Here is a 26,166-nt window from a genome sequence, read left to right on the forward strand (position 1 = left end):
TTTACAACTCAACGAGACCAATTCTTAACTCCAAATCCTGATTTCAACTATATTATACTTCAAAATTCACTTTGTTCGACTAGACAACCTCTACACCGCTTAGTATTCGACTGAACCATTTATGCACTCGAATATAAATCTTCCTTATTTCGTCTTACTCCTTCAACCATTTTCTTAATTGAGACTAGCGACGAGATTGAACCCAAAGGTGCTCGGAATAGCATCTTCGGACGGTATAAAGGTAGGTTCGGTAACCGCCCGTCAATACCAGATCTCTATTCTATAAGATATTTGAAGAGTCACAAAAGACAAATAGTATATTGTGTAACAAGGAGGAAAATTCGGTCTTTTCGGGACGAGCGTAATTTTCCAATATAAGTTGTAGGTGAGCCGACAACGAATATTGCAAATACGTGAGGCGAAAATACCGTTGTCTCCTTGTTGGACACGATTCTTTATATAACAAGCGTATGTTACGCGTTTTTTCTTGAAGCACGGAATTGAGGTTAGGGTTGCGTAATGTCAGATTTGTTTGTGACTGCGCATGCGCGTGGTACAAAAAAGACCACTTTTCACTCCTAGGATTTTAAAATGGTCTTTTCTGTACTCCGCGCATGCGCATTCACAGACTCACTAGACCGTCATAGAAACAGGTACTTAGTGTGCGGAAAACACGCATGGAAAAACGCATAAAACGTGCTCACGTTATACAAAAATTACTATCGAATATTAATTTATTTGCTTTTGTTTTGAAACAACTGTGGTGCAATAGCTCTTATGACATCGCGGAAGTGAACTGTTCGTGACTGATTTTTGAAAGCCGTCTAAATTGAGATTGTAGGCTTAATTGAAAAACGATGTTTTCCAAACAACTTGTAAACAAAAGAGAAGAAATCATAAAGAGCAAATTCAACCTGTGGATCCGTATTGAGTGGAGTCTTCCGTTTTGAATGAGCTAAAACATCCTCGTGTTGCTGACAAGAGTCAATTCAAAAGAAAAACATTCACAGCACTATTCTCAAAATACCAAAGGCTCTTACAAATCTGAAAATTGTTGTACGTTTCTGTCTGATGATGATTCGCTAGTTCAGTTGGCTAATTATGATAGTGGCAATATATATTTTTCAATTAGATTAGTCAGTGCCGTTATCTCGATTTATCATCCAAGACGTAAGCATTCTCGATTTGACAGCTCCGTGACAGGATTACATCACGTTTACACCGCGAACATCTACGGACTGGTACGTAAGGGGAATAGAAATTGACGCTTCAGTCTTAGATCAACATTCACCGTAATTCATGACACGTCGCGACATTCAAATCCGTGTTGGCAAAGATGTTTCAAATCAAAGATGATACCAGAAGGACGAGGTGCTGTAGGCCTGACAACACTTCGTTTACCCGGTAATGGAATAGTTGATGTATGTACGTCTACACGTATCGACTATCATACGATTTCAGGCATGGCTTCAAGCTGTGATTGACTGCTACCGACGTTTCAGACAAGCATTGGTTATGCGACATAACGTATTAAACGTAAATATGGAAATCTCGTTTGTCGCCGGAAATCACCCGTCGTTACTTACTAACGTACTGGAGGATGTAGCTCCAATCCTATAGGTGTCACGGACATGTCACGTAAACTCAACCTTGTAATTTGATCTGCAAAGTATTTAGGCAATAAAAAGTCATGAGATACAAATCATGGAAGTAATTTTTGTCAGAATGCAAATTTGTAAAAACATTTTCAAGTGTATATGTCGGTTAGTGCGTCATAAACAATTATGAGCTAACAGTGGTTGAGATCTAACGTGTGATCTGGAAGCTGATCACTAGCGACTAGCTCGAGTGTAATTAGCAGGCAATGTTTCATTAAGAAAATATGATCGTACCTTCAACAGCCGTAATGGCGATTTCGTTTCCCGTTGTAATGGCCTTTGTGCATCCGATTGCGGTAGGTAGATCAACATCGGTATTGCACACGCGATATGGCTGAATCATTAATTGCTCCCTCACGAAGGATAATTTACCAATATTGGTCTAGTGGTCAACACAGGCGTTTCCAATGAACTCGATTTGGCCAACCAGAAGTTTGATTTCTCTCCGTAATTAGTCGAGCATTGTTCCAAACTTCTGCCGTGTGCAAACATCCATGATACTAAGTGTATCAAGACGGTTATAGCTCTCCGATTGACGCAAGGTGTTACTAGTTTATTACCCAAGTTTTATCCTTCAAGCGGATAGATCGAGTAGTTGTACCATAACTTGATGGAGATAGATCGCTGAGTACCTGGCTATTTCATTGATCAGCAAGAGTCTTACTCTCTCGAACGAAAGGAATACTGCGGGAAAATGAAGGTCCATCCATTATTCGTGATGAAATTTGACAGTCCTACATGGTGGTAGTAGTATCCATTCAAGCGTCAGCGGAGAACTTGTGAATTTACGGGTGATCATAGGAACGATGACTGTTTATCCCATACCATTCACGTGCAAATTCGTGTTCGATGAAAGAGCTATCGGGCATGATGCAATATTCGAGCGCTGTTTCAGTTTCAGCATGCAAAGCTGCCAGAATTCATTACGTGCGTATGGGGCTAAGCGAATGTTAATTATTCGACTGTTCTGCCCAATGAGTAAATTTCGCGTTATGAGTTTACGCAGGCTTCTCGGGGAACCGCATTTTGCATGCTTCACCAGAGTTTCCATTCGTCGAATACCTTCTAGCCATCGAGCAATCGAGTATAACGAAACGATAACTCTCAAATCGTCCGAAAATTCTTCTGGCAAGTATACTATCTTCGCACGGTAATGTCTGTCACCAGCTATTCACGCACGTATGCGACAAAACCGGATTTCGCTAACCTGCCGCTCCGTTATCATCCCCAGTAGACTCGATCCCACATGGAGGGACGTGACGGAAACCAACCAAATCAATCGTCTTCGTACAACTCGCCGGTCCTGCGGTGTAAGCCGTTGTCTGAGAACAAACCAACTTTGGAAACAGTTAAGCCGAAGTTCATCCTCTTCATTCCCCGTGAAATCATTCTACTGACAATTAAAATCCGCTAGTACTTCATTCATGAATCACTTTGGTAGTTCTTGAGCTGAGGATTATTCACCATCGATTCGACGAAATTCATTCTCCGAACTTGGTTCCAGTATTTTTCATTCACCACCGCCAATGAGAGGATGAAATCGCTCGAAGCGTGTCACGATCGTATGAACTGCTTCGACCGATATAACGCGAACAGTGGATGCATAAAAAGATGGATCGGTCATTATTACCGGGAGTGATACGTATTTCTCTATCAGTAATCTCGCCAGCATGCCAGCAAGGCTTATTGTTCGCAATAATAATTTACAACGCGTAATATTTTATGTAAATTGGAGTAAGTACAGGGTTCGTTTATCATAGCTGCATCGCCGTGTTGTACAGTTGAGCTTTGCAATCAAATTAATGCCTCTTTCTCCGTATTATTTCTGCGTCGCACCCTTGTTCCTATTCATATACGAACGGCCAGGTACGCGCCACGGCGGGACAAAAAGCTTGATGCAAAGCATTCATCATTCGCCGCTCCGTTGATGTGGATAAAAGTATTAAAGAAAATTCACAGCTAACGACCCAGCTCGTTTCTATTTCCATGAGTAATCTCTGCTAATAAACGAACTGATGTTATGTTCGCCCTACAACCATTATTCACTGCGCTGCACAACATACGTGGCTTACCTGAGTCACAAAAACTACACATTGAAATTGTTTTAGCCACGATTTATGTTTTGGTTCATTATTGATGATTGAATTCAAACAACAGTCATTGCAGCCAATATATGTACTCGGAAAAATCATTGAAATTTAACCACTTCATCATCAAGTAAATCGTAATACTCTATATTTATTCTTTTACATTCTTTCTCCTATTTTTATTCGAAATAGCACGGTAATTGAAGCCTAAGCTACTTACGAACTTGATAAGTTTTTCACAATGCCTCTCTTGGCGCTGGTTTCCTAACATTTACTCATCGTAATTGAGCTTCATTCGCGTACTTACTAAGGGCTTTAATTGCCCAGATTTTTTAACTAGTGCTTTGAACCGGCACAACGTCGCCGATTGCCGGTAGTGAAGGGTTCATTAGGATTCTGTGCGAGGTACATCTCAATGGCCCGTGTTCCGGGAATAACTATGCAGTTTGACAGAACGAAAAGGATAGTGATGACCATTACCACTTAACCGCCACATCATCAACTTCGCCTTAATTTCGAGCTAGTGCCAATTAGCGGAATTTGCGGAATTAGTTATTGCCAGTCTGAAGTAGCTCGATCCAGTATCGGTCGGGTGAAAATATCAAAAAAGAAAAAGGTCCACTTAACGATGTTGCTTAAATTGGAAATGCACCGGACCGTGAAGTTCAAGGTCAGCCAAATCTTGATCGATCCCAATGATCTTCGCGTTTCCCTCGAAACCATAACTGTCTATTTAACCCCTCGTTTCATCGTCCCTCCAGATCAAATTGTAATTTCGATTATGGATACTTGGAATTAAACCCCTCCGTTCGTTTGTTTGTTTCAGTGAGAGGCAGGACACGGAGACGTCGCCGATGGGTGAGTCGGAAGAGAAGTGAGCCGGGGCACCGGGTGTGCGCAGGGTGGTACCTCGGTTGCCCTTCCTGGTCCGTCGCGTCCTCCCGCACCCCGAGCCTCACCCTCGTCCCCCTTCACGGACCCACTCCCCCTCCCTCTCCCCGTCATCCTCCCCATCACCATCCCCGTCCCCCACCCCGCCATCATCCCTGGGGGGTCTCATTCGGCTACACGCGATCCACCGCGCCCTGGAAGCCACCCTCCATGCAGCCGCTGTACGCGCCTATTTTTAATAATTAGACACTTCTTATTAGGATGCAAACTATCCGAAGGGGCCTGATCAGAGAAAGGTCCCCGTTAAACATTTGTTCTCTGCCGATTCTCGCCGTAAGCCGATTTGATCTCGCGCGCTTCAGTGCTGACACTTCCTTCTCCGATCTCTCTCCCTGATTTTCCTGCATTACCGACAGTAGGTACAAATCGAACGCTTCCAACCTTTGCCACGTGCGGACCCGTTTTAGCTTGTTCTGACCCAAGAGTATTCGGTTCACGAATTACCCTCGGCGAGCATCTGAATATTTTATCGTCCAATTTCTTTCTTTGACAATGATGTTAACTCGACATTCAACTTGTGACCGAAAGGAAGGATCCGGAATCGTTCAGGGTTGAGTTAAAATGCACCGAGAGGAACGCTCTGAGCCTACTGAAAATTCATGTAGCATTGAATCCTAATTTCTTCCTCCAGGATGATCATTCCCGCTATTGATATAAAAATTGTACGAAAACGAGGCAGGAATTCCTACAGGAAATTCAGACGAGGACTTGCGGGATTTTTTAAGAGATTCTTAGAGAGTAAAAAATCAGCTTTATTAAGTTCAAAGTCACAAAGGCGGTTTTTTATCGAAGTCTTTTGCATACAGAAACATGAAGTACAGGAACTAAAAAACGCTCGATTTAATTAATTTTATCAACTATGCTGACAATTTTCGCTGGCTTAAAACTGTTAAAACTATTCTATGCATTGAATTCAAGCTGGTAAAATAAGTGAAAGAAAGGTAAAGTTTCGAAGTTGAAGAATTACAAATTTCGAGACTTCTTTCGTCGGGACGATAGGATTTCAAAAAAATTTATTCTTTAAACGAAACAAGAACCTTGTTAGCAATAGAATTTTACAATGAAATTAATTTAAAAACATTGCCTTGGCATGTGCAAATGCCAAAAATATCGAAAAAGGTGCTCTTCTAAACTGTAACGACATCTTTAGATACTGATTAGTTCAACGCTTTGCAGGTTATAACATACTAGTAAAGATATTTTTTTTTTCTTGAGGATGCCAAAGAACATACGTTAGAAACAACGTAAGATTCCAAAATGTAAACATACATCTACATACATTCTTACATCGGGTGCTCAAGACACGAAACTTTCTACTCACACATACCAAGCACAAGAAAACAATTTGAATTCACTGATGAAGAGAGAAATTAACGACAACAGAGTCAGGGCGGCTAGGTGGTCTAGTGGAGTAAGGCTCCGGTCGAGCATCTCTAGACGCCAGGTTCGATTCCTGGCTCCGTCGTTAATTTTTCGAAATCACCAGTTTTTCGAATTTATATCTCTCAACATTAGAAACAACTTCAAAAAATTGTTTACCGGTAGAAATTTTCGCATTGCGAACCTTGCTCGAGGTGATTGAAAACTCGGTGGGTCAGAACAGACGAATGCTTGGGATCGTCACTTAGCATTGCGGCCTCTGGCGGCAAAAAACCAAACTGACACAACATGGGGAAAGCAAATATACCGGTGTGACATCTGATGGCAAAATCCATATCATACTCTATCTGGGCCGTATCTAACTGTAGAGGACCTCTTGCGTCGTATTTTTTGCAGTAAATCGATTCAATGTGAAAAAACTAAAACTCCACAAATTGCACCAAGTTCTTCGTACTATTCTGTTCGTGTAATTGGTCTAAAACCGTCTACTGACAGCCCAGTTTTAATCGCCATATTGCTTAGCCTCGCCCTAAAATTTATTTCCGATACTGTAACTCAACTACAGATACGGAAGTGACGTTAGTTCAAAGAGAATGCATGTCGTTCTCTGTAGTGCGCGAGATCAAACGAATCCCGGGTCGGTATTGTAGGGAACTGTGCTCACGCCAGACCGCGGGATGCGAGAATACGGGAAATTTGATATTTGCAACATGTCACGGAGCGTGCATCGCGTGGGGGGGGGGGGGGGGGGTGAAAATTATGTAAGTAGAAACGGGCAGGAGGCGGGAGTTTAGGAAAACGGAATGTATAGACACGTAGGTAATAATAAAAGGTAAGTTACGTAATGTTGCATAGAACGAAGAAAGAAACGAAAAATGATAGGTAATATGAACATAAAAAGAGAACTCCGGCCTACTCCGGAGAAGGCTTTTTCCTCTCGGCCCTGACCGCGTCAATGCGGCTGCAAATATAAACGAATGAATAAAAAAGTAAATAAATAAATAAATATATATAACATGTAAGTATATATATGAGAATGTGTTTTGTGCGATAGATAATTGGCAGGCGGGTCGAGAGTGATAAGCGTATATATGTATATATATGATATAAATATATACATATATGTATGTATATATATATAGATTAGTAAGTACATAATTGGTGATATATAAACTGAGAAGGAGCGGCTACAAGGGTGATAAACCGTACTGCAGTAGTTTTTTGATTTTCTAATTGATTTTCTCTCCTTTTCTTATTTTATTTTATTTTCGTCCCTTGGATAAGATTCGAAACGCCGAGAGATGCTGCTGTAAACTACTCGTGCAGGTTTTAATGTTAATAACGTATACATTGGTTTGGCTGTGAGCTCTGACCACACGAAATTGACGATAGGGATAGCTTTGTAGGTATGTAAACAAGCAACGCGTGGATTGTTGGTGCGGGAGAGGGGCGGGGCGGGGTGGGGCGGGGGGGGGGGGGGGGGGGGGTGTTAAAACGGGGGGAGTGTTATTTGAAACGGAGATAGAAAGGGCGGGTTTGAATTCGTTCACCGCCCCTTCCGGGATACAAGGGTAGTTTTTCATAGATATGCCTAATATATTATTATATTATACGAAATATAGTATGAATTAATAAATAGATGAACTCTATATATATTATATATCGATATTATATATATATATATACATATACATATTATTTGTTGGGAGAGCATATTATTACTACTACTACTACTACTACTACTACTACTACTACTACTACTACTGCTACTACTACTACTACTACTACTACTGCTATTATTATTATTATTATTATTATTATTATTATTATTATTATTATTATTATCGTGTATATTTAATATATATTAGTAGGATATTTATTTGTTGATTTTTTGGTGATATGATTTCATAAAGGCTTCAGGCCTATAAACCTTTTACGATATTTACACTATACATTATATTATAAATACATACACGCGATATATACGATATATAACATCGAATACATTCGTTAGGCGAGAAAGGATTATTAATAGTAGTTTAATAAATAAAAGGAGTTTGGCTACCGAGAGAATATAATGACGAATATATATGTATGTATGGACACGTTTGTTTATTCGCGAAAAAAAGGGTAGGCGTGTAGGTAGAGCCGGAAGTGGGTATGACTGATGAAGGTCGTTTCAGTTTGTTCAAACCAACCGAGCTGTTTTGAAAAATGTCCAACTTTGTTTCGTCTGTATTATAGAGTTCGCAAACTCTTTCGCTACACTTGAAATAGCGAAGTGAATAAAATACATGTAACGAGATTAAAAAAAACGTGAAACTTCGACGACGATATATTACCAACATCTTTTTCCTTTGATAGGACTAAAAAAAAAAAAAAGACGACCATCACAGTTTTTTTTCAAAGCAATTAAAACACTAGTTGGTGAATCCTTGTACAGAATTATAAGGGCATGCCGAGTTCCTTGAATAAAATGATTTTCGTTCGAAATATTAGCTAATTGAAATTAGAGAATAATAGGGAATAGCTCACAACGTATAGAGTGTCACTTTGCGATGCGTACAATATGCATATTACTTTGTATAAGTATGAAAATCGGTCCTAATTCAGGCGCATGCTGCTCAAATCATTTCTCATACGCATCATGCGGACTAAAAAGAATTTCTACGCACGCCGGATAATTGACATGAAATTTTACTCGTAAAATATATCGCGTATACCTGTGGCAATATTTTTTGGGTGACTCGGTCTGGTTCATCGTAAAAGTTTTAGCAAAAAAAAAAAAGGAACAGAAAAAGTTGCTGGGCCAATAAAAGCTGTCGGATCAAAACTTCATTAAATTTTTTATTTATTTATTTACAAAATTGAATAGATTATCAGCTTCTTCATTGACGTGTGTATAAAAATTAATGTCGATTCTCCGCGATCCCTGAAACTTTGACTATTCAAAAAACACACAAACTCTCCGTTATAGTTCTACCAAGTTGCAGAGTGTAATTTGTTACACGAACAAAGTTACAGCGAATAGGTTTGCAAAACAAGGATCGCGCTTGATTTTAACCCAAAGAGAATTTTAATTTACTTTCAAAAGTAACTTCGCAGTAGTTTGAAATTGATTGTGAATTTGTCAAAAACGGCTTTGGATAATCTCTCGCTTCGCGAGTATTTACTTCTCGATTGTATTATAAATATTATATCAGCGCTGATTTCTGAGCGATAAATATTTTTCAATTTTACCACGGATATATTATCGATCATTTCTGTTTGTAATTACGGTACATCTCAGTTCAGCCACTTCGTAAGAATGAGAATTTAACCGCTTCCTTGAACACGTATAATAAGCAATTTGAGGTAAGAAAAAGAGAAGTTTACCGAAGCTTTAATGCCTGATTAAGAGAACTTGGAAAGTTTAAAAGCCGAGGTTGAACCTTGCGTACGTTGTACAAAACGTTGAAGAATAATTTCCGCGCATATTTATATTCGAATAATAAAAATCGTTCCATTGATGAGGGTCTAGCGCGAGTTATTGCAATAACTTTGAAAAAAAATTATTGATTGAAAAGTTCCTTTTGTTTCAGTGATTAATATATATATATAGATTTTTTTTTCCTTTCTCTTATTATCATCGTGAATTTTGCGAAAATTTGACTTGGATGATAAATAAATGTACGATGATTGATGTATCTGAATACTGATATAATACGGGTTTCGGTTACGGGGGAAAAACGGAGGGAAAATAGAAACCCGATTAGGTAACCCACGCGATGCAAGAAAAGCCATTAATCACAAGTAGCCAAAGTTCAAGATCATCAAAGATTTTTCAATGCTCTAGCGTCTAAAGCGTTAATTGAATTTTTATTTTCCTTTGTCTTTGATTTTCGTCATTATTGTCATTATTATTCTTGTTGTGATTATTATCATCCCTTCACGATCAAAAATTGATCAGACTCGACGAACCCTTTCAATTGCCTCGCGAATGCTTCACCTGCACTCTGAAAAAAAAAACCAAAGTGGATAAACAAATTGTAGACCAGAAATGTTGTTTAAAGAAAATTTTACCAACTTTGAGTAAACCATTTGCCTCTGTCTCTGATAACTGCCTTGATTGCAAACACATGCATGGCGTTTGAAACTTTTAATTAAACCCAAATCTCTATTAAGTATATTGCAGTTAAATTTTCTTTATACAATGCGAGCACGTTTTACGCGTTTTTCCATGCTTGTTTTCCGCACACAAAGTATCCGTTTCTACGATTATCAAGTGAGTCTGCAAATGCGCATGCCTGACATCACGCAACCCTAACCTCAATTCCGTGCTTCGTGAAGAAACGCGTAACACACGCTTGTTAACATATACCGGGACAATCTCTTGAGACTTGAAAATCAACCGCGCATGCGCGAGTTTTATCGGCTGTTCGCGCAGGCTGGCCATCCCGAGTTTTTAGCTGTCAAACTGTTTCTGGCGGCGATGTAGTTGATACGAATTTTCGAGGTTAGAATCTCAAATAATTGAGGTGGTGACTCGGAAAGGTTTGGGAAGCATTTGTTATTGGGTCGGAAAGTTGATTCTTCAAAGAACGGTCGGAATTTAATGCTTATGCTCTTTGAAAATTCAAACGTACACATTTTGCGTAGGTTGGCCCGCCTGCATCGCAAGACAAAAATATCGCTACGGGAAGATTTCGCCGACCAATGAGATCGAATTATTTGGCGCATGCGCGGTTGATTTTCACGTCTCAAGAGATTGTCCAGGTATAAAGAATCGTGCGCAACGAGGAGACGATGCGACGGAACTTTCGCCTCGCGTTTTTGCAATATTCGTTTTCGGCTCACCTACGACTCGTATTGCAAACTTACGCTCGGCCAGAAAAGACAGCGTTTGCCTCTTTGTTGCACAATATACATTCGGGAGTTGATTGTTATAAAGTGACGTAGGTTTATTAACAGCTCGTTTCTTTTTCGGTTTGTTATCCTCCCTCATGGCACAGCGGGTAAAAACTTCCCCAGAATATTATGAAGTATGTTCTTCCTGTTCCATTTTATCGAGGAATTTTTACGGGAGTAAAAAAATGAAAAAAAAAGTGAGACGGAGGAAGAAAAAATGTCGAAGTTTTGTTTTCGTGAAGCGTCTTGTGTCGGTTTATTTCGTTATTATTAAATTTTAGAAAGATTCTCTCATCCTCTGTGCCTTTTGAATATTTCTTATTTGCCGATACGTCGAATTCACCGGCTTCCCTATATAATCTCAATCACCCGATCATATTACGTCTAACTTATGAAGTATCAGGTACATCGCACACACTTAGAATGAAAAACGAATAAATAAAAATAAAATAGTAACACAATAATGATAATTAAGAAAATAATCGAATAATCGAATAGTAGTGAAAATGTAGTAGAATGTGAATATAAACCAACAATAAAGTGAAGGAGGAAAAGAATAATTAAATAGGTATCTATAAATTGATTAGGGAAAAGGAGTCAGGTCACTCGACACAAGTAACATACTCCATGCCTTACAAAGATAGCTAAATAGCAACACGTAATATATATAAAAAAAAAAAAAAACGAATAAACAAAAAAAAAAAATAAAAATAGATACATATATTATACAGATATTATACATGTAATATTAATAATGAAGTTGGTTAAGCCTAGATAGACAATTTTTAGTAGCGACTATTAATTTATGTGTAACACGCATAGCGTTATAACCTTTGAGGTGTAATTCAAGCGTTTGAAATATCGCGAACGTTACTTCAACGATGAAGTAACGCAATTGAGATAAACCAGTGACAACGCAACGGTTCGGAATACTCGCTCGAATCACGAAGACTCTTTTCTGAAATCACATGTTCTTTGCAACACGACTCGATTCACCGATATGTGTAGGTTTTTTTTTTTTTTTTTCCAAAACGGTTGCCAACGTCGAGTCGTCGAGTGAATAGCTAAGGCTCTCTTCAAGAGATCTGCATGCGTACCGATTCGACCGAAAAAAAAAAAAAAAAAAAAAAAAACAAGAAGAAAAACATGCGGACTTTTCATTCCCCGCTATTTTATTTATTTTTATTTTATTTTTTTCACAGGCTCGTCTACTTTTTAACCTCTCGCCGAAGTACATGAAGAATTTTGAGTATTGACGTGTGACAATGTGTTTATTTGTTTTTTTTTTTTTTCGCACACATCTCGACGGGTTTCAATTCTAAACTTGGCAGAATTTTTTTTTTTTTTGGAAATACGATTCGGACCTGTCGTTTCTTTGCTTTTTATTTATTTTTTTTTTTTTTGTACCGCCATCGCCAATCTCACCCTATTCTGTATTATCTGCGTCTGCGAGCTTTGCTTTGCAAAAATTATCACTTCTCTTGTAAATTTATCGCAATCTGTTTGTGTGAATTTTTGACCCACGTACCAATATATTTTTTATTCACAACACGTCGTAAGTCCGTAATCACGTTCAAAAGTGGGTGATGAAAAAAAAAAAATTTTCTCCTCGACATTAATAACGTACCGTAAAACTTGGGGAAAAAGACGACAATTTCTTATATTATTCTTAGTAGTAGCTTAACTTCGTTGAATTAAAGTTTATTAATTTCTCAGGTACCGAATGAAAACGCTTTGAAATTATTCAATACTTTTCTCAATCGCACAGACATGGAAGAATTTTTCAAAGTATTTGAAAGATATTTCAACTCTAACATCCAAACGATTGCAAATATGCAGAAAATATGATAAATTTCTCGTTGAAAAATGTACGTCTCGTCAGAGTTATGCGAGAAATTCAACAGGGAATTTGTTCCGTCATTTAAAAACGAACTTTCATTCGCAATGTCGTAATTCAGAGTTTACTGGAAATATGTATACCCATGTTATAAGAAACTTACGCCTGACATCACATTAGGAGTTTTTATTTATTTTTTTTCTCTCCTTTTACACAGCTCAAAACGAACGGTCGAATATCTAACAGGTATGACAAGTCGTCATGTTTCTCCGTTCAAGCGATATTTATTAATCGAGAAATGTACATCGTGTAATATTTGATTAAACTCGTCACGGAGAGAAAAAAAAAATTAAAAAAATTTAAAAAAAATGAAATAAAAAATATAACAATAATAACGAATCGCTCCATCGATGTATATATAAAATCTCTCAATCTTCTTTCGACGTAGGTTCGCGATCTTATTTGTGTAGCCTTTCACGTTCGTTGTATATTACATATTATATATATACCCTTCGTCCTGCCTTGATATAACAAAAACAGAAAGCAATAACGCGGGGTGTAATATTACGTGTCGTAAATCGTTAAAAACGAAAAAAAAAAAAAAAAAAAAGAAAAAAAAACACCGGGCGTGACAAGCCCCAGAGGGTAGTTTACGAGTTGAAAATTCTAAAACTACACAGTGTCTGTTTAACTGTGCATAAACGTATTGGCATTGTGTAAAAATACGGTACGAAACGATAGGCGATTTAATATAAATGCGAAGAAGCGTAGATCGCTGCATATTCGTATCGGTAGTGTGATTTTTGTAACGAAAAACATCGACGCGTCGTCCTGTCGTAAAAAGAGAGACCTTCACGCACGTTGTATGACGTATCATCGGCAGGCAGAAAAATGAGAACCAGAGACAATATTAAAAACCAGTATAACACGAAACCCCGAGGTTCGTTGGTTCCTCTTTTCCCTTTTTTCCTACGGAGAATGTTTCGGGCTTGGAAAATCTCTACGGTACGCTGAAAGATTTATTTTTATTTTTTTCATTTTTTTGTCTTCTTTGTTTTTCTTCTTTTTTTTTTTTCTTTTTTTACTCGGTATTCTACCTCGCTGTAGGAAATCCTAAATCATTTTATTTTATGCCCAGCTGTTAGGGTTGGATGTAAAAATGTTATAGTTCGGATTTCTGTGAAGATGAAAAATGGGAAACATATTTACTCTCGGAAAGACTTTATCACTCTACGAGGCAGTAAAAACACCCCCAAGACACCCGAATGCGCCGCTCTGAAATTGGTGTCTTAAAAATTTACTCACGCTTAGAGAGACATTTAGCTACAATTTCGCGGAATTATATTTACCGATTGTCTTTTTCTCTTTAATTTCTACACGGATCATCGGCGCAGGCATCAAATCTGGAATTTCTCTGTCAAGTGTGTAGTTGAAATTGTGATAAAATAATATTGACCGCTGACAAAGCTGGAGTGTTTTAAAAATTTGAAAAGTATAACGACAGAAAAATTGGTGCTAGTTGGAAAAGAAATTTTGCAAATTTGCAGTAAGCTAATGCAAAGAAATTCAAGTTCGAGGGTCATTATTTTTCAAATCAGATGAGATTTCAAGTTCACATTTTCTTTGGTTTTTTTTTTCTCCCTTTTACTTGTCGAAATTACAATTTACGAATTTAAACACAAATTGATTTCGATTTCACCTCTAGTTATGAGAATCCAAGTATTCGTTTAGAAAATGGAGTACAGGAACTGTTGTAAAATTCATAACCGAATAAAAAGAAAAAGAAAGAATTATATACAAAATTCGACCTTAAAATCTTAATCGACTTGAAAAATAATGCCGCTCACAATTTCTGTAAGAACTATCTCGGAATATAAATAAGAACTCATTTCTACATCCCAGAAAACAGTATTAGAGATATTCATTCCAAATTTCGTGTTGAACGGTACAAAAAGCCTTTTCAAATCACCATCGCCGTACTGGAAATTTTTTATTTCAGAACGTACAGAATTTCAACAGCTCGCAATGTGATTCTCAAAGTCCCGTGAGTTTGTTAATTTTTCGAAGAATCAGCTTCAGAGTATTATCGACAAAGAAAAAAATCGTTTCAGAACAGTACAAAATCCGGGTAACGTATAAATCGATTCGTAGCGTATAAATCGATTTTCGGCAATTTCATTTCTACCCATAATCAATTCAACGATTTTTCTCGTGACGTTAATGCGATTACCAATGAATTGGGATCATTATACGGTCGTAAGAACATCGGCGAGTTCAACGGTATACTTATAATACCTATAACGTATTGAAAACGGTAATAAAAATCAAATATACCACCATCGGTGAACGATGAAAAATTTTAATAGGCACCGTTACATGATATTATCATATACACGGCGCATGCATATATTTATTTATTTGAATATTGATGACGTCGGGGTCGTTACGGGCTTCCGTCGCAGCAGACCGTTAACTGTAACGCATTGGCCGCACTCATTTTCGTCACTTTTCTTCCCTAACTTATCGCCAAATTATTCATTATTATTACAATTTTATTGTCGCTTTCGTTTTATGCGTAAAACAGTAAAATCCCACTCGTACGACCATCTTATACCGCAAATAGATTTTAAATAATTATCCTTTGTCAGGTGAAACTTTTTTTTGTGCAGAATCTAGTTTAAACTTTTTCAGAGGTAGAGAGAGAAAAGTTGACTCATTAATTACTTTATTTACGCTTTGGTTGTATATTGAGACAATTTTCAATTCCTTGCGAAGCGAGGATAGCAAAATTAATACAAATAATATACAATGGAATAAAATCAGAGAGAGATAGGCAAGAACTGAAAATACTTCACTGTCCGTTACGTTTGATTAAATTTTTTAATCTACTCTTTTTTTGTTTTCCAAATTTTTTATTTTTTTTTTTTTTTTTTTTTTTTACAATCACACGCGTAACTCAACCTCTCCGATTTTTCGTTCATAACCCATATTGCTATTCCTCGTTTCAATCTCGGTCGGATGATATATTTTTACCGATCATTCGCACTAATTGCGAATATCCTCCCGTCGCTTTTCATCTACTCAGCTTTTTTCATTTTTCACCTGTTTTTGAAGTCGGACCTTTGATGGAATTCCCACGTGACGCGTTGCGCTGAACCGATTCGTATGATTTGAAAATGTTTTTCAGAATCACATTTAACCAGAAATCTGCATCGATCTTCCTATTCCGTTAGTTAAATCCCATCAACTGCAGTTTGTAACTCGAACCTGTAGCTTTCGGGCTTTTGGGCTTTTGGGCCACCGCTTTCACGTTATTTTATTAAAAAAACATCGTTTCACGTTAAAAAAAAAAAAAAAGAAAGAAAAACGAGCTACACTCGCGCTGCTCCGCATCGAGGAATAAGCGAATAATTTTTTACCTCTAAAAACTCGACAACCGTTTAATGCATTCGTTTCGGATTTGTAGTTCAGGATTCGCCTGAATAAGACTTTTTTCCATTCAAATTTCATTGAATAACATTTTCCCGAATTTAAATTTCCCAAATATTATCAGATTTCTTTGTTGAAATTGTCATTACCTTATGAATTTTTCGATATTATAAATTTAGACCCAATATCGTTTTTTCTAGTTTCGGTAATACTTTGTTTATTAACGATAATGATTAGCAGTTTCAAAAATGGAGTATACATTTTTTTCAGTTCCTTCGATCGATTTGGAAAATTATCATTTTCTGTAAATTTTAGTAGTATTATATGACCTGCTCAATTTTTATTTAATATTTGTTAATTGCTAATCGATACTGTTTTTGGTAGAAGTCTGTATAAAACAAACATATTTTATTTCACTTCAAAATTACAAATTTCTTGGGAATGAAATTCCCGTTTCTTGTTTTTTTTTTTTTTGAGCAGAGCAGAGCAGAGCAGAGCAAAAATTTATCAACCTTTTCAAAACTTCCGAAGAACCGCATATATTTTTATTATATTAAGTTATATAAACTTCACAATAAACGATAATTAATTTAGATTAATGTCGTCTGTTACATTTTATGCATAAATCTCGCGTAGACGAAAGTATATCAAAAACAAAGTGAAGGAACAAAAACCCAAGCCCATACTGAGGATTTATCAAATCATTAGATTTATGATCTACAAATATCGCTGTGAAAATTAAAAAACAGAATACACTGGAATCGTAAACAAAAGCTGACTATCGATATATCGCTTCGAATCGTTTAAAAATTGTTCAAAATATAGTAGATTCGTTCCATTTCGCTCTAGGATGACTCGTTTTGTTCAAAATACTATTCTCTACCAATTCATTACTACAGATTTTTAACATTTTGGCATCGTTAACTATTTACTTTTACAAAATTGCACAGGCATCGATGGCCGTACATAATTGACTACTAACAAAAATGGAAATCAGTATCTGTGAATTTGTAGAAAGTAACATTATGCATAAAATAAACGATCGCAGAGTGAAACCGAACGAATCTACCATATTTTCAACAATTTCAAATTCATTTGAAATAAAGCATCGTTGTTTAAACTTTTATTTACAATCCCAGTATCTTCCATTTTTACACCATTTTCATGGATTTTACTAATAAATTAATTCGGTAAATAGTCGACGTGGGATCACCTCGCAATAAAACAAATGAAAAAATGCCCCTTTATTAGCAACTCACCTCCCCAATTCCACCCATTAATAACGAATGAGTCAGTGTTTAATGTAGACTTCAGCCTCCGCCTGTCTTTTTCAGGCTTTCGCTTTCAGACCTGGGTGTACATAATAGCTAACTAAATCGATCAGTCTTTTACCGGAAGCTCCTCGTCGATTCCATCAATTTGCCCCGTTCACTCCACGTTTCGTCGCAGAACTGATTGTTCCTGTCACGTTATCGAACCATTTTACCCCCTCGACTTTTCCTTCCATCATTTTCGGTTTAGCCTTGCGCTGGTTTTCTGAATTGGATTCTTCCAACCATCTCGTCAGAGGCAATAACAAAGATCGGCGTATTTTTTTTTCTTCCACTCAAAGAAATTAAGTAACCAATCCTCAATTGATGCGCGTAAAGTAATTTTTTCACCTCCAAAAACTTGTATTTCGTCGATGTAATCGAATTTACGAAAATTTTTTTTTATTCAATTACTCCGATCTTACCTTCGGTAGGCTGATACGTTTAACTAAATAATACTTACAATCAGTTGCCATTTGTAATTCATTTTTTCGGCAACAGTGAAAATTTAAGGCTTTAAGAATTCACGGGGAATTGAATCGCAGATTTTTCAAAGAACGAGAAACATGGAACAAAATTTAATCCCAAACCATTTGAACTCGGAATCGAGTTTATGGATATCCTTGACGAATTAGTAATTCAATTATTCAATTTAATATCAAGGAATAATAAATTTCACAATTTCGCGGTTTTGATAACGCGTGCGTAACATCTGGAGGCGAAAGGCTTTGCAAAGCGAACATACACATGATATACAATCGGAAAGTTTTCTTAATTGCCAGGGTAAGAATTAATTAGCAGCTCCGAATCGGAGGTGGCCGTATACCTGTAATAATACCGAATGGAAGAAAAAAAATTTATAAATATAACCAAGAGCAACTGATATCGGTGAAAGGAATTCAAAGTTTGTCGACATTCGTTCCGGAAGTTCACTAACGAACCTCAACTCGTTGTAAAAGTTCTACTAAAAAGTATGCGTTTGATTAAATTTACCCAGCTGTACGCCTCTCGAGATTTTAAAGGAATCGAAAGCCGCGGAGCTTTTCGCATTCTTTGCGTAAGCGTCGTTACATTTCACCGTATACAGCTTTTTAAACTCAATTTCAAGCGTTCTCAATCCCGTCTGTATTCCACCGTTCGTTTCTTGTTTTCATACGTTTTTTTTTCCCCGGATTTTTTTTTTTTTTTTTTTTTTTCAACTCTTCATATCGCTTTTTGTCCGTGCCACGTTATCGGCTTTCACACAATGTACATGCTATCTTAATTAAATCTACCAAATTGTATTTTCCCATTTACGCAGCGCTATTTCGCGGCTAACCGGAGATATTAATTGAATCTCGTCATCGTTTATTTGTTTAAGGAGGTTAGCAAGCCAAAAATCAATACTTTTCAACAATTTTATGAAGAGTTACCACGCGCACATATTGAGTATTTATGAAATTAAGATATTCCTGAGTTGAAACGTTTTTCACGAAAATAAAACTTCAAATATACTGTAAGTAGATAGGTATAAACAAAAGTTTTGATACTATTGTTTTTTTTTTTTTTTAATCGTGTTATAATGATGAAAAAAACTAGTAAATTCGATCAACTTTACGCTACGATAGTTCAGTTCATTTAGGTTTTTTTTTTACAATTCCGATGAAACACTCTTTTTCAATCACGTTGTTGACATCTTTAAGTATTGAATTTGACAACATTGCACCGTAGCATGTATTGATTTAAACAAAGAAATGATAATATTGAGTATATTACTGAAAAAACAACAAAATCAGTCTCAGCAAATTTGTGAAAAAAAAAAAAAAAAACAGTTTTCCGAATAACATTAAACGTCGTAGAGTGAAATCGATTATATGTATGCACTATAATTTTTTATAATTTCGGAGCAATTTGCCAGTGAACAACAATATCTGTGCTTTTGTTCCTAATTTATGTATTTGTCATTTTTCCAGTTTTCAAAAAAAAAAAAAAAATTAGAAAAAAAAAACCGCCACGAATATACTAATTCGATAGATACTCGAAGTGCGAGAATCTCGTAATAAAATTATTAATCTTCCGAAAGAAACGGACAATAGAGGTATGACATTATGGAAAGAGAGATAACCGTGACAGAAGGTACGCGTCAGCAAACATGACCGTCATAATGTAACACCGTGAACATTACAATTGTGAAAGGGTATCCAGATTAACGTGAAAAATATTGTTCATCCCGAAAACAACGGGTTCCATACAAACTGTAATGATACCATTAATCATCCCTTGTACACGTTTTTTTTTTTTTTTTTTTTTTTTCTTTTTTGCATCAAATCAACGTCGTTGAAAAATTACGCCAGTAAATTTGTCGTGTTAATTTTGCCAGTCGGATGGTTATTTCATTAATGTTGTGCAACGCCCGAACAGGCGTCCCATAAATAACGCAGTTTCAATTGTGTTTCGAGAAGTCCTTAAATATTGTACGGTAGAAACTGGATCTCCGAGCTTTTCTCAGCCGTGTTGGAGATAGCGCAGATCAGCCAATGAAGCAAAACAACAGATGGCAAAAAATGGAACGGGGTTAAAGTGAAAAAATGATGGGGGTAGAAGTGATTTGTTTCGCATGGAATATTATCGGCGAAAGAGCCCATTCATCTTACCGGCTCGTAAGATAAAACACAGACGCGCCAAATGAGAGGGAAAAAGGTGAGATACGAAAAAGGATATATACAGACTGCAGTTTCATGCGCGTGCATCTTACAAATTGAAACGTAGCTCCGAGGGTGAAGGGATGAGAGGCCGTTTAAGGGCGAGAGTAAATATTCGTTGAAGGGAAGAGGGCGAGCTGTTTCAAGGGGTCGAGATATTCCGAATGGAAACGAGGGACGCGCGCTTTTACTGGAGCCAAGTAGACTTGCCAACTCCGTCGTCTCCGTTTTATGAAAGCAGGTTAGGAGACATAAGAACGGCCCAATATCCGATCATCAAAGACCCAGAAAAACTTGTTCATAGAATTTTCAGATGTAGAAAGGGAAAACCGTATGAAGACAAGACGTACAATCGTTGCAGTTTCTACGTTCTTTTATATTACTAGATTTGTTCCTACGATTCTACATTTCGGCTTCCTATGTTTTTCTGTTTCTATGTCTATTTCGACGATTCTACGCTCTAGCATTCTTCATTTTTATCTGAGTTTCTATATTTTTCTATGTCCCAATATTGATTCTTAAAATTCTACATTTCGGCTTCCTATATTTTTCTGTTTCTATGTCTATTTCGACGATACTACGCTCTAGCGTTCTTCATTTTTATCTGAATTTCTATATTTTTCTATGTTCCAATATTGATTCTTAAAATTCTACATTTCGGCTTCCTATGTTTTTCTGTTTCTGTGTCTATTTCGACGATTCTACGCTCCAGCGTTCTTCATTTTTATCTGAGTTTCTATATTTCTCTATGTTCCAATATCGATTCTGAAGATTCTACATTTTGGCTTTCTATTTTTTCTGTTCTACGTCTATTTGACGATTCTACGCTTCGGTGTTCTTCATTTTTATCTAAGTATCTACATTTCTGTATATTCCAACATTGATTCTGAAGATTCTACATTTTGGCTTCCTATGTTTTTCTGTTTCTACGTCTATTTCGATGATCCTACGCTCTGGCGTTCTTCATTTTAATCTGAGTATCTATATTTTTCTGTGTTCCAATATTGATTTTAAACATTCTACATTTTGGCTTCCTATGTTTTTTAGTTTATACGTCTATTTCGACGATTCTACGCTGCGGTGTTCTTCATTTTTATTTGAGTATCTAAATTTCTGTATATTCCAACATTGATTCTGAAGATTCTACATTTTGGCTTCCTATGTTTTTCTGTTTTTACGTCTATTTCGACGATCCTACGCTCTGGCGTCCTTCATTTTAATCTGAGTATCTATATTTTTCTATGTTTCAATATTGATTTTAAACATTCTACATTTTGGCTTTCTATGTTTTTCTGTTTCTACGTCTATTTCGACGTTTCTACGCTCTGGCGTTCTTCATTTTTATCTGGATTTGTATATTCCTCTATATTCCAACATTTAATCTGACTATTCTACATTTTGTCTTCCTATATTAAAAATTAATTTCCGTCGGTTTCACAAGTGAATAATAACTTCAATACAAGAAAAAAGAAAACATAAATATAAAAGAACGTATAAAAGGTCAAAAATGAAATGAGGGCGATCTTCCACATAACATAGAACACTTAGGAAAATCTCAAATTACTTGTTTTCACCGTAATGACCATTTACTTTTTAACGCCCACCTGGTTACATGAAAAGTGCGTTGGAATCGTATGGATGAAATATTCCACAAAGACGGTTACGTCTTAAGCGTGAAGAAAATTGGATGAATACCTACAAGATGATCGCGAAGAGTCCCCCTTTGTATTGTTAAGAATACGATATGCTAATAGGCGAGAAAAAAATCCCAGTAACGGCAACGTTCATGTATGCAAATTGATCATGTTTCTTTTTTTCTTCTTTTTCAAAGGAAGTTTCTTTTTTTTTTTTTTTTATTTTCCTTCCCTTTCTCTTTTGTCCTCTGGAAACGCAATCTTCTGCAGACACGTGAAAAAAAGTAGTGATATCATCGAGGGTCCGGATTTGATTATACTTATCTTATAATACTCAATCTCTTTTTAGAATTTCCATTATTCGTACATGAGATGGACATTTTATCCACAAAATTGTAGATTTGAACGCTAAAAGTAACAGACATGGTTGTTTCGGAATTGAAAACGCTTTGCGAAAACTATTTCGAAAAAATGTTCAAACCGATTGTTTCATTCAGCTTTTCCTCAAAATTTGAAAAAAAATTTTGCTTTTTTGAAATTTTGAATTCGTAGTTAATCTTACAAGTTTTCTCACCGCAGGGATTATGTGACATTGAAAAAATGTTAACGATCTTGAACGACCTGGTTGATTTTGCCGAAATTTGTAGAAAACTGTTCTCAAAGAAGTGAAATATTTTGAAAGTAACCAAATGTATTCGATTTTTTTCGAAACAGTTAGCCAAGCTCTTCAAACGTCTCCAACCCGAACAAACCATTCTTTCGTCGTGTTAATTCGATTCAGATAATTAAAAAAAATCTAACTCTTGACACAATTTCGCCAACAAATCGATTATGGATAGAAAAACAGACGAAAAGAATTCTTGAGAGTATACTCTGTCGTTCTCTTTCGATAAACTTATTCCCTCGATATGAAAAATAAATTTGGCAACAAGTCGTGATTACTTGACTCCATAGTGATAAAAAAATCAGCGTTTTTTGTGACTTGTGTAGGTCAAGATCTTTTTCTAATTGAATGTTCACGGCATTTCGTGTCGCGGTACAATCGAGCTGTGAATCGTCGCAGGTAGGCAATCGATGATTAGACAATCATGTGAAAGCCCAGAGGTCTAACAATAAGACACCCATGTATGAAGAAACGCGTTAGTGAATTTGATCATGTTTTTGAATTGACTCTTTGATTTTGAATCTTTCGCACTTCCTGACGTAGGAGAAAGATGCCACGTCATGTGTTTTTTTTTTTTTTTTCTTTTAAACAAAAACTGCTGATCTTCCCGAATATGAAAACTAAAATACGTTTTTCAACATTTTCGATCCTGCTTTTGCAAAGGCGATGAAATCATTATTTTTTCTTCGCACGTGACAAAGTTGACATGCTTAAGTTTAACCTGATATTCACTTCAGAGTGGATCGAAAATCGAGATTTCTGGCATATTCATACCGATTCAATTATGCCCCCATTTTCATTCCGTACTAGTTCTCATAAAAGTTCTCGGTCTAGTTTTACCAAAAAATATCTACTTTTTCACACACAAAAAAGGGACATCAATTTATTTTCATTCCCTCTGCATGCTCAGGACTAAAAATGTCGGAAAAGCATGTTTCTTTTTTGCAGCCCTCTACATCGAAGTAGATTTCATACCGCGAAAGATCAGACTTTTGTACACAAAAAAAAAAAAAAAAAAAAACACACCGTGTAATTTTTTTCCCCAACGACAGGAAGTGCCGAAAATTCGAAGACAAATGATCGGTTCTAAAACGTTGTAAAATCGATGAACGTATTTCTTATTCTTATATCCTTAAAGAACACTTCAACATATTGAAATTGCGACCAGGTAAAAATCTCACCCTTAAAAAGTTTGCCGAAAGTTGGTGGATCCACCTGCCCGCGGATTAAAGGAAAAAGTTTTACAACCCTCCGCCTTACGGATCAAACACAACACCACCGCGTTCGTAAACAAGAATTTCCAACTTTTTAGAGGATTGATCTATTCTTCGAGATCCTCGGGTGCGTGTTTAGGTCCCGTTAAGTAACCCAACTCCGAAATTGAATTAATTCCGAGGAATAGCCAGCCCCCGAACGACCGTTCATTCACGTTACCTTCACCGCCGCGTCGATTCCCTTTGAGCCCTTAATCATTTCCAACATTATGACGGCTGCGCCCTTCTTTCTTTTATACCCTTTTTCTAGCACACCCTTATACGCCTCCTTTGTTTCGGTTCTTGTCTCTGCCACTCTTTCTCTCACACTCTCTCTCTCTTTTGTTCTTGATTTTCCACGCCGAGAGGAAAACTCGGCCAGTTTCACTAACTTTGTGGCAATTACTGTCTGACGTATATTCGATTTTCTGTACCGTAACGAAGAATAAATATCAGTGATGTTAGTCCTGACCAAATTATTACCAGTTTACTCGTAATCGGGATTGGCGATGAAGTTACTCAAACATTAATAAATTGCAATAGCATTAACAAAACTTTTTTACTTTTCGTGATCTTCCAAGTCTGTGTCGATGTAGTTCATTTATGAGTTCGGTTTGTCAGGTCTCGGTTTTCAAAAAAAAAAAGAAAATTTTTTTTTATCGTTACGATCCCAAGGAGTTCCTTTTTTCGAAGGCGAGCTTGAAGGAAGTTCAAGTATTAATATACTTTCGTCGCTTTTCGTAATTATATATTGCCTCAAAAATGTAGCAACTGCCCGATAGACGAAAATAACTTGTGAATGAACGGGCTCCTTTTCGTGAAATCAATTTGAAAAAATTATTTTGTCAGCATGCTTTGTTAATCACTAAAATTGAATCCATCCGCGAACTCCGAAGGTTATAAAAACTGTAATCCACTTTGCCGAATAATGATAAATCAACCGAAATGCGTATCGTAATTCCGAAAATGTCTTTCCCTGCACGGTCATTGATAAAAGGCTATATAGATGTAAATAATTGCTCGAAACAATTAACCGACTAGATCCAATCGCGTATACTCGAACCCCTTATCCAAGGTGATCTTAAATGTTCGACAGAAGCCCGGGTTTGTCTAGACTCGGGAGTATTATCATCACTAGATAATTGACTGGTGTTGTAATCGAAGGATCGCATGTTCATCAAAAACCGTAGCTGATTTAGGGGAAGGGCATTTTAACCCTCGCTAATGTCACTCGATAATAATTAATTACAGCCTGCGTCTTGTGTTTTGCTCAAGCAAAATACGCCAATTTCCTTAACGCCTATTCAAACATCGCGAAAATTGTAACAGTTTTCTCAATCCGATGATTTTACTTACAGAAATAGAAAAAAAATTTCATTTGCCAAAAACGAATGAATGAAAGCGTGAAAATATAGGTTATTACGACACGAGGAGAAGATATTAAGAAAAGGAAAACGGAATATTAGGTACGTGGCAAAATTGCCGATTAGTAAGTTTCTTCGAGGAAGTGAGAATTAAACAATAAAAAAAAAAAAAAAAAAAAAACCGTGCGAAATTTGCAAATAACGAAGGTAGCTACGTTTTTGTCTATTTGCGGACTGAATTATTTTTTGTTCCTAGTGTTCCTTTGCACCCGCGTTAAAAAATTTGATTTATTTTACTCCGTCGACCGGAGAAAATAAAAAAAAAAAAAGAAAATAATATATAAAGAAATAAACCGAAAGACCTAAAATAATGGAATAGGAAAACGAATAACTCAAGTAAAAGGAATAGACAGAAAAAAAAAAAAAAAAAACACTCTATACGACCGTCGTTAACTATCATGTAAGTGCGATGTAAGTCAATGTACGAAACCGACAGCAATAATTAAGATTAGTAGGTTCCCAATGTCGATTAGAACGAAAAATGTGAAAATTAGAAGAAAACAAAAAAATAAATAAACAAAAATTATTTAAAAAAACTTAGAAAATTCTTTAAAAAAAAAAACAAAAACAAAAAAAAAGCAATTATCAAGTCAACATTTTTAGAACCAGGCACTCGAGTGTTTTAAACCGGGGCGTCATCGCCGTGTCCTTGCCACCTTGGCACGATATTTAAACTTATCGGCGTCACGTTCCCAAAGTAAAAATTCTTTTAACAAATCTAAATCACAAATTGGTAATTTCGTAACTTGATTATTCAAATTTTTCCCAATACTGTGAGACACCTTAAAATTAAATATTGTTCATCCAACTTACATAAAACATTACAATTTGCACACCAGTATGTTGTTAATAAATTAAATTCCTGAATTCTGTGATTTTGTTTTCGGACTTATACGTTACAACAAAAGTGATGATCAATTTTTTCGCCGGGGAGATCCTTTGTATACGTCTATCAAAATTGCTTGTCTCAA

At 36.4% G+C, this 26,166-nt stretch overlaps 1 protein-coding gene across 1 annotated transcript in view; it reads left to right on the forward strand.

The window, feature by feature from the left end:
- LOC124183868 (protein abrupt-like) overlaps positions 1-26,166 on the forward strand; it is a 158,818-nt gene that overhangs the window by 103,641 nt on the left and 29,011 nt on the right. The window contains exon 9 of the mRNA XM_046572980.1: positions 4,572-4,603. Within this exon, the coding sequence (XP_046428936.1) occupies positions 4,572-4,603 (32 nt within the window). The remainder of the gene's footprint in view (positions 1-4,571; positions 4,604-26,166) is intronic.

Source organism: Neodiprion fabricii, chromosome 5 (assembly GCF_021155785.1).
Source record: "Neodiprion fabricii isolate iyNeoFabr1 chromosome 5, iyNeoFabr1.1, whole genome shotgun sequence".
NCBI classification, from domain to species: Eukaryota; Metazoa; Arthropoda; class Insecta; order Hymenoptera; family Diprionidae; genus Neodiprion; species Neodiprion fabricii.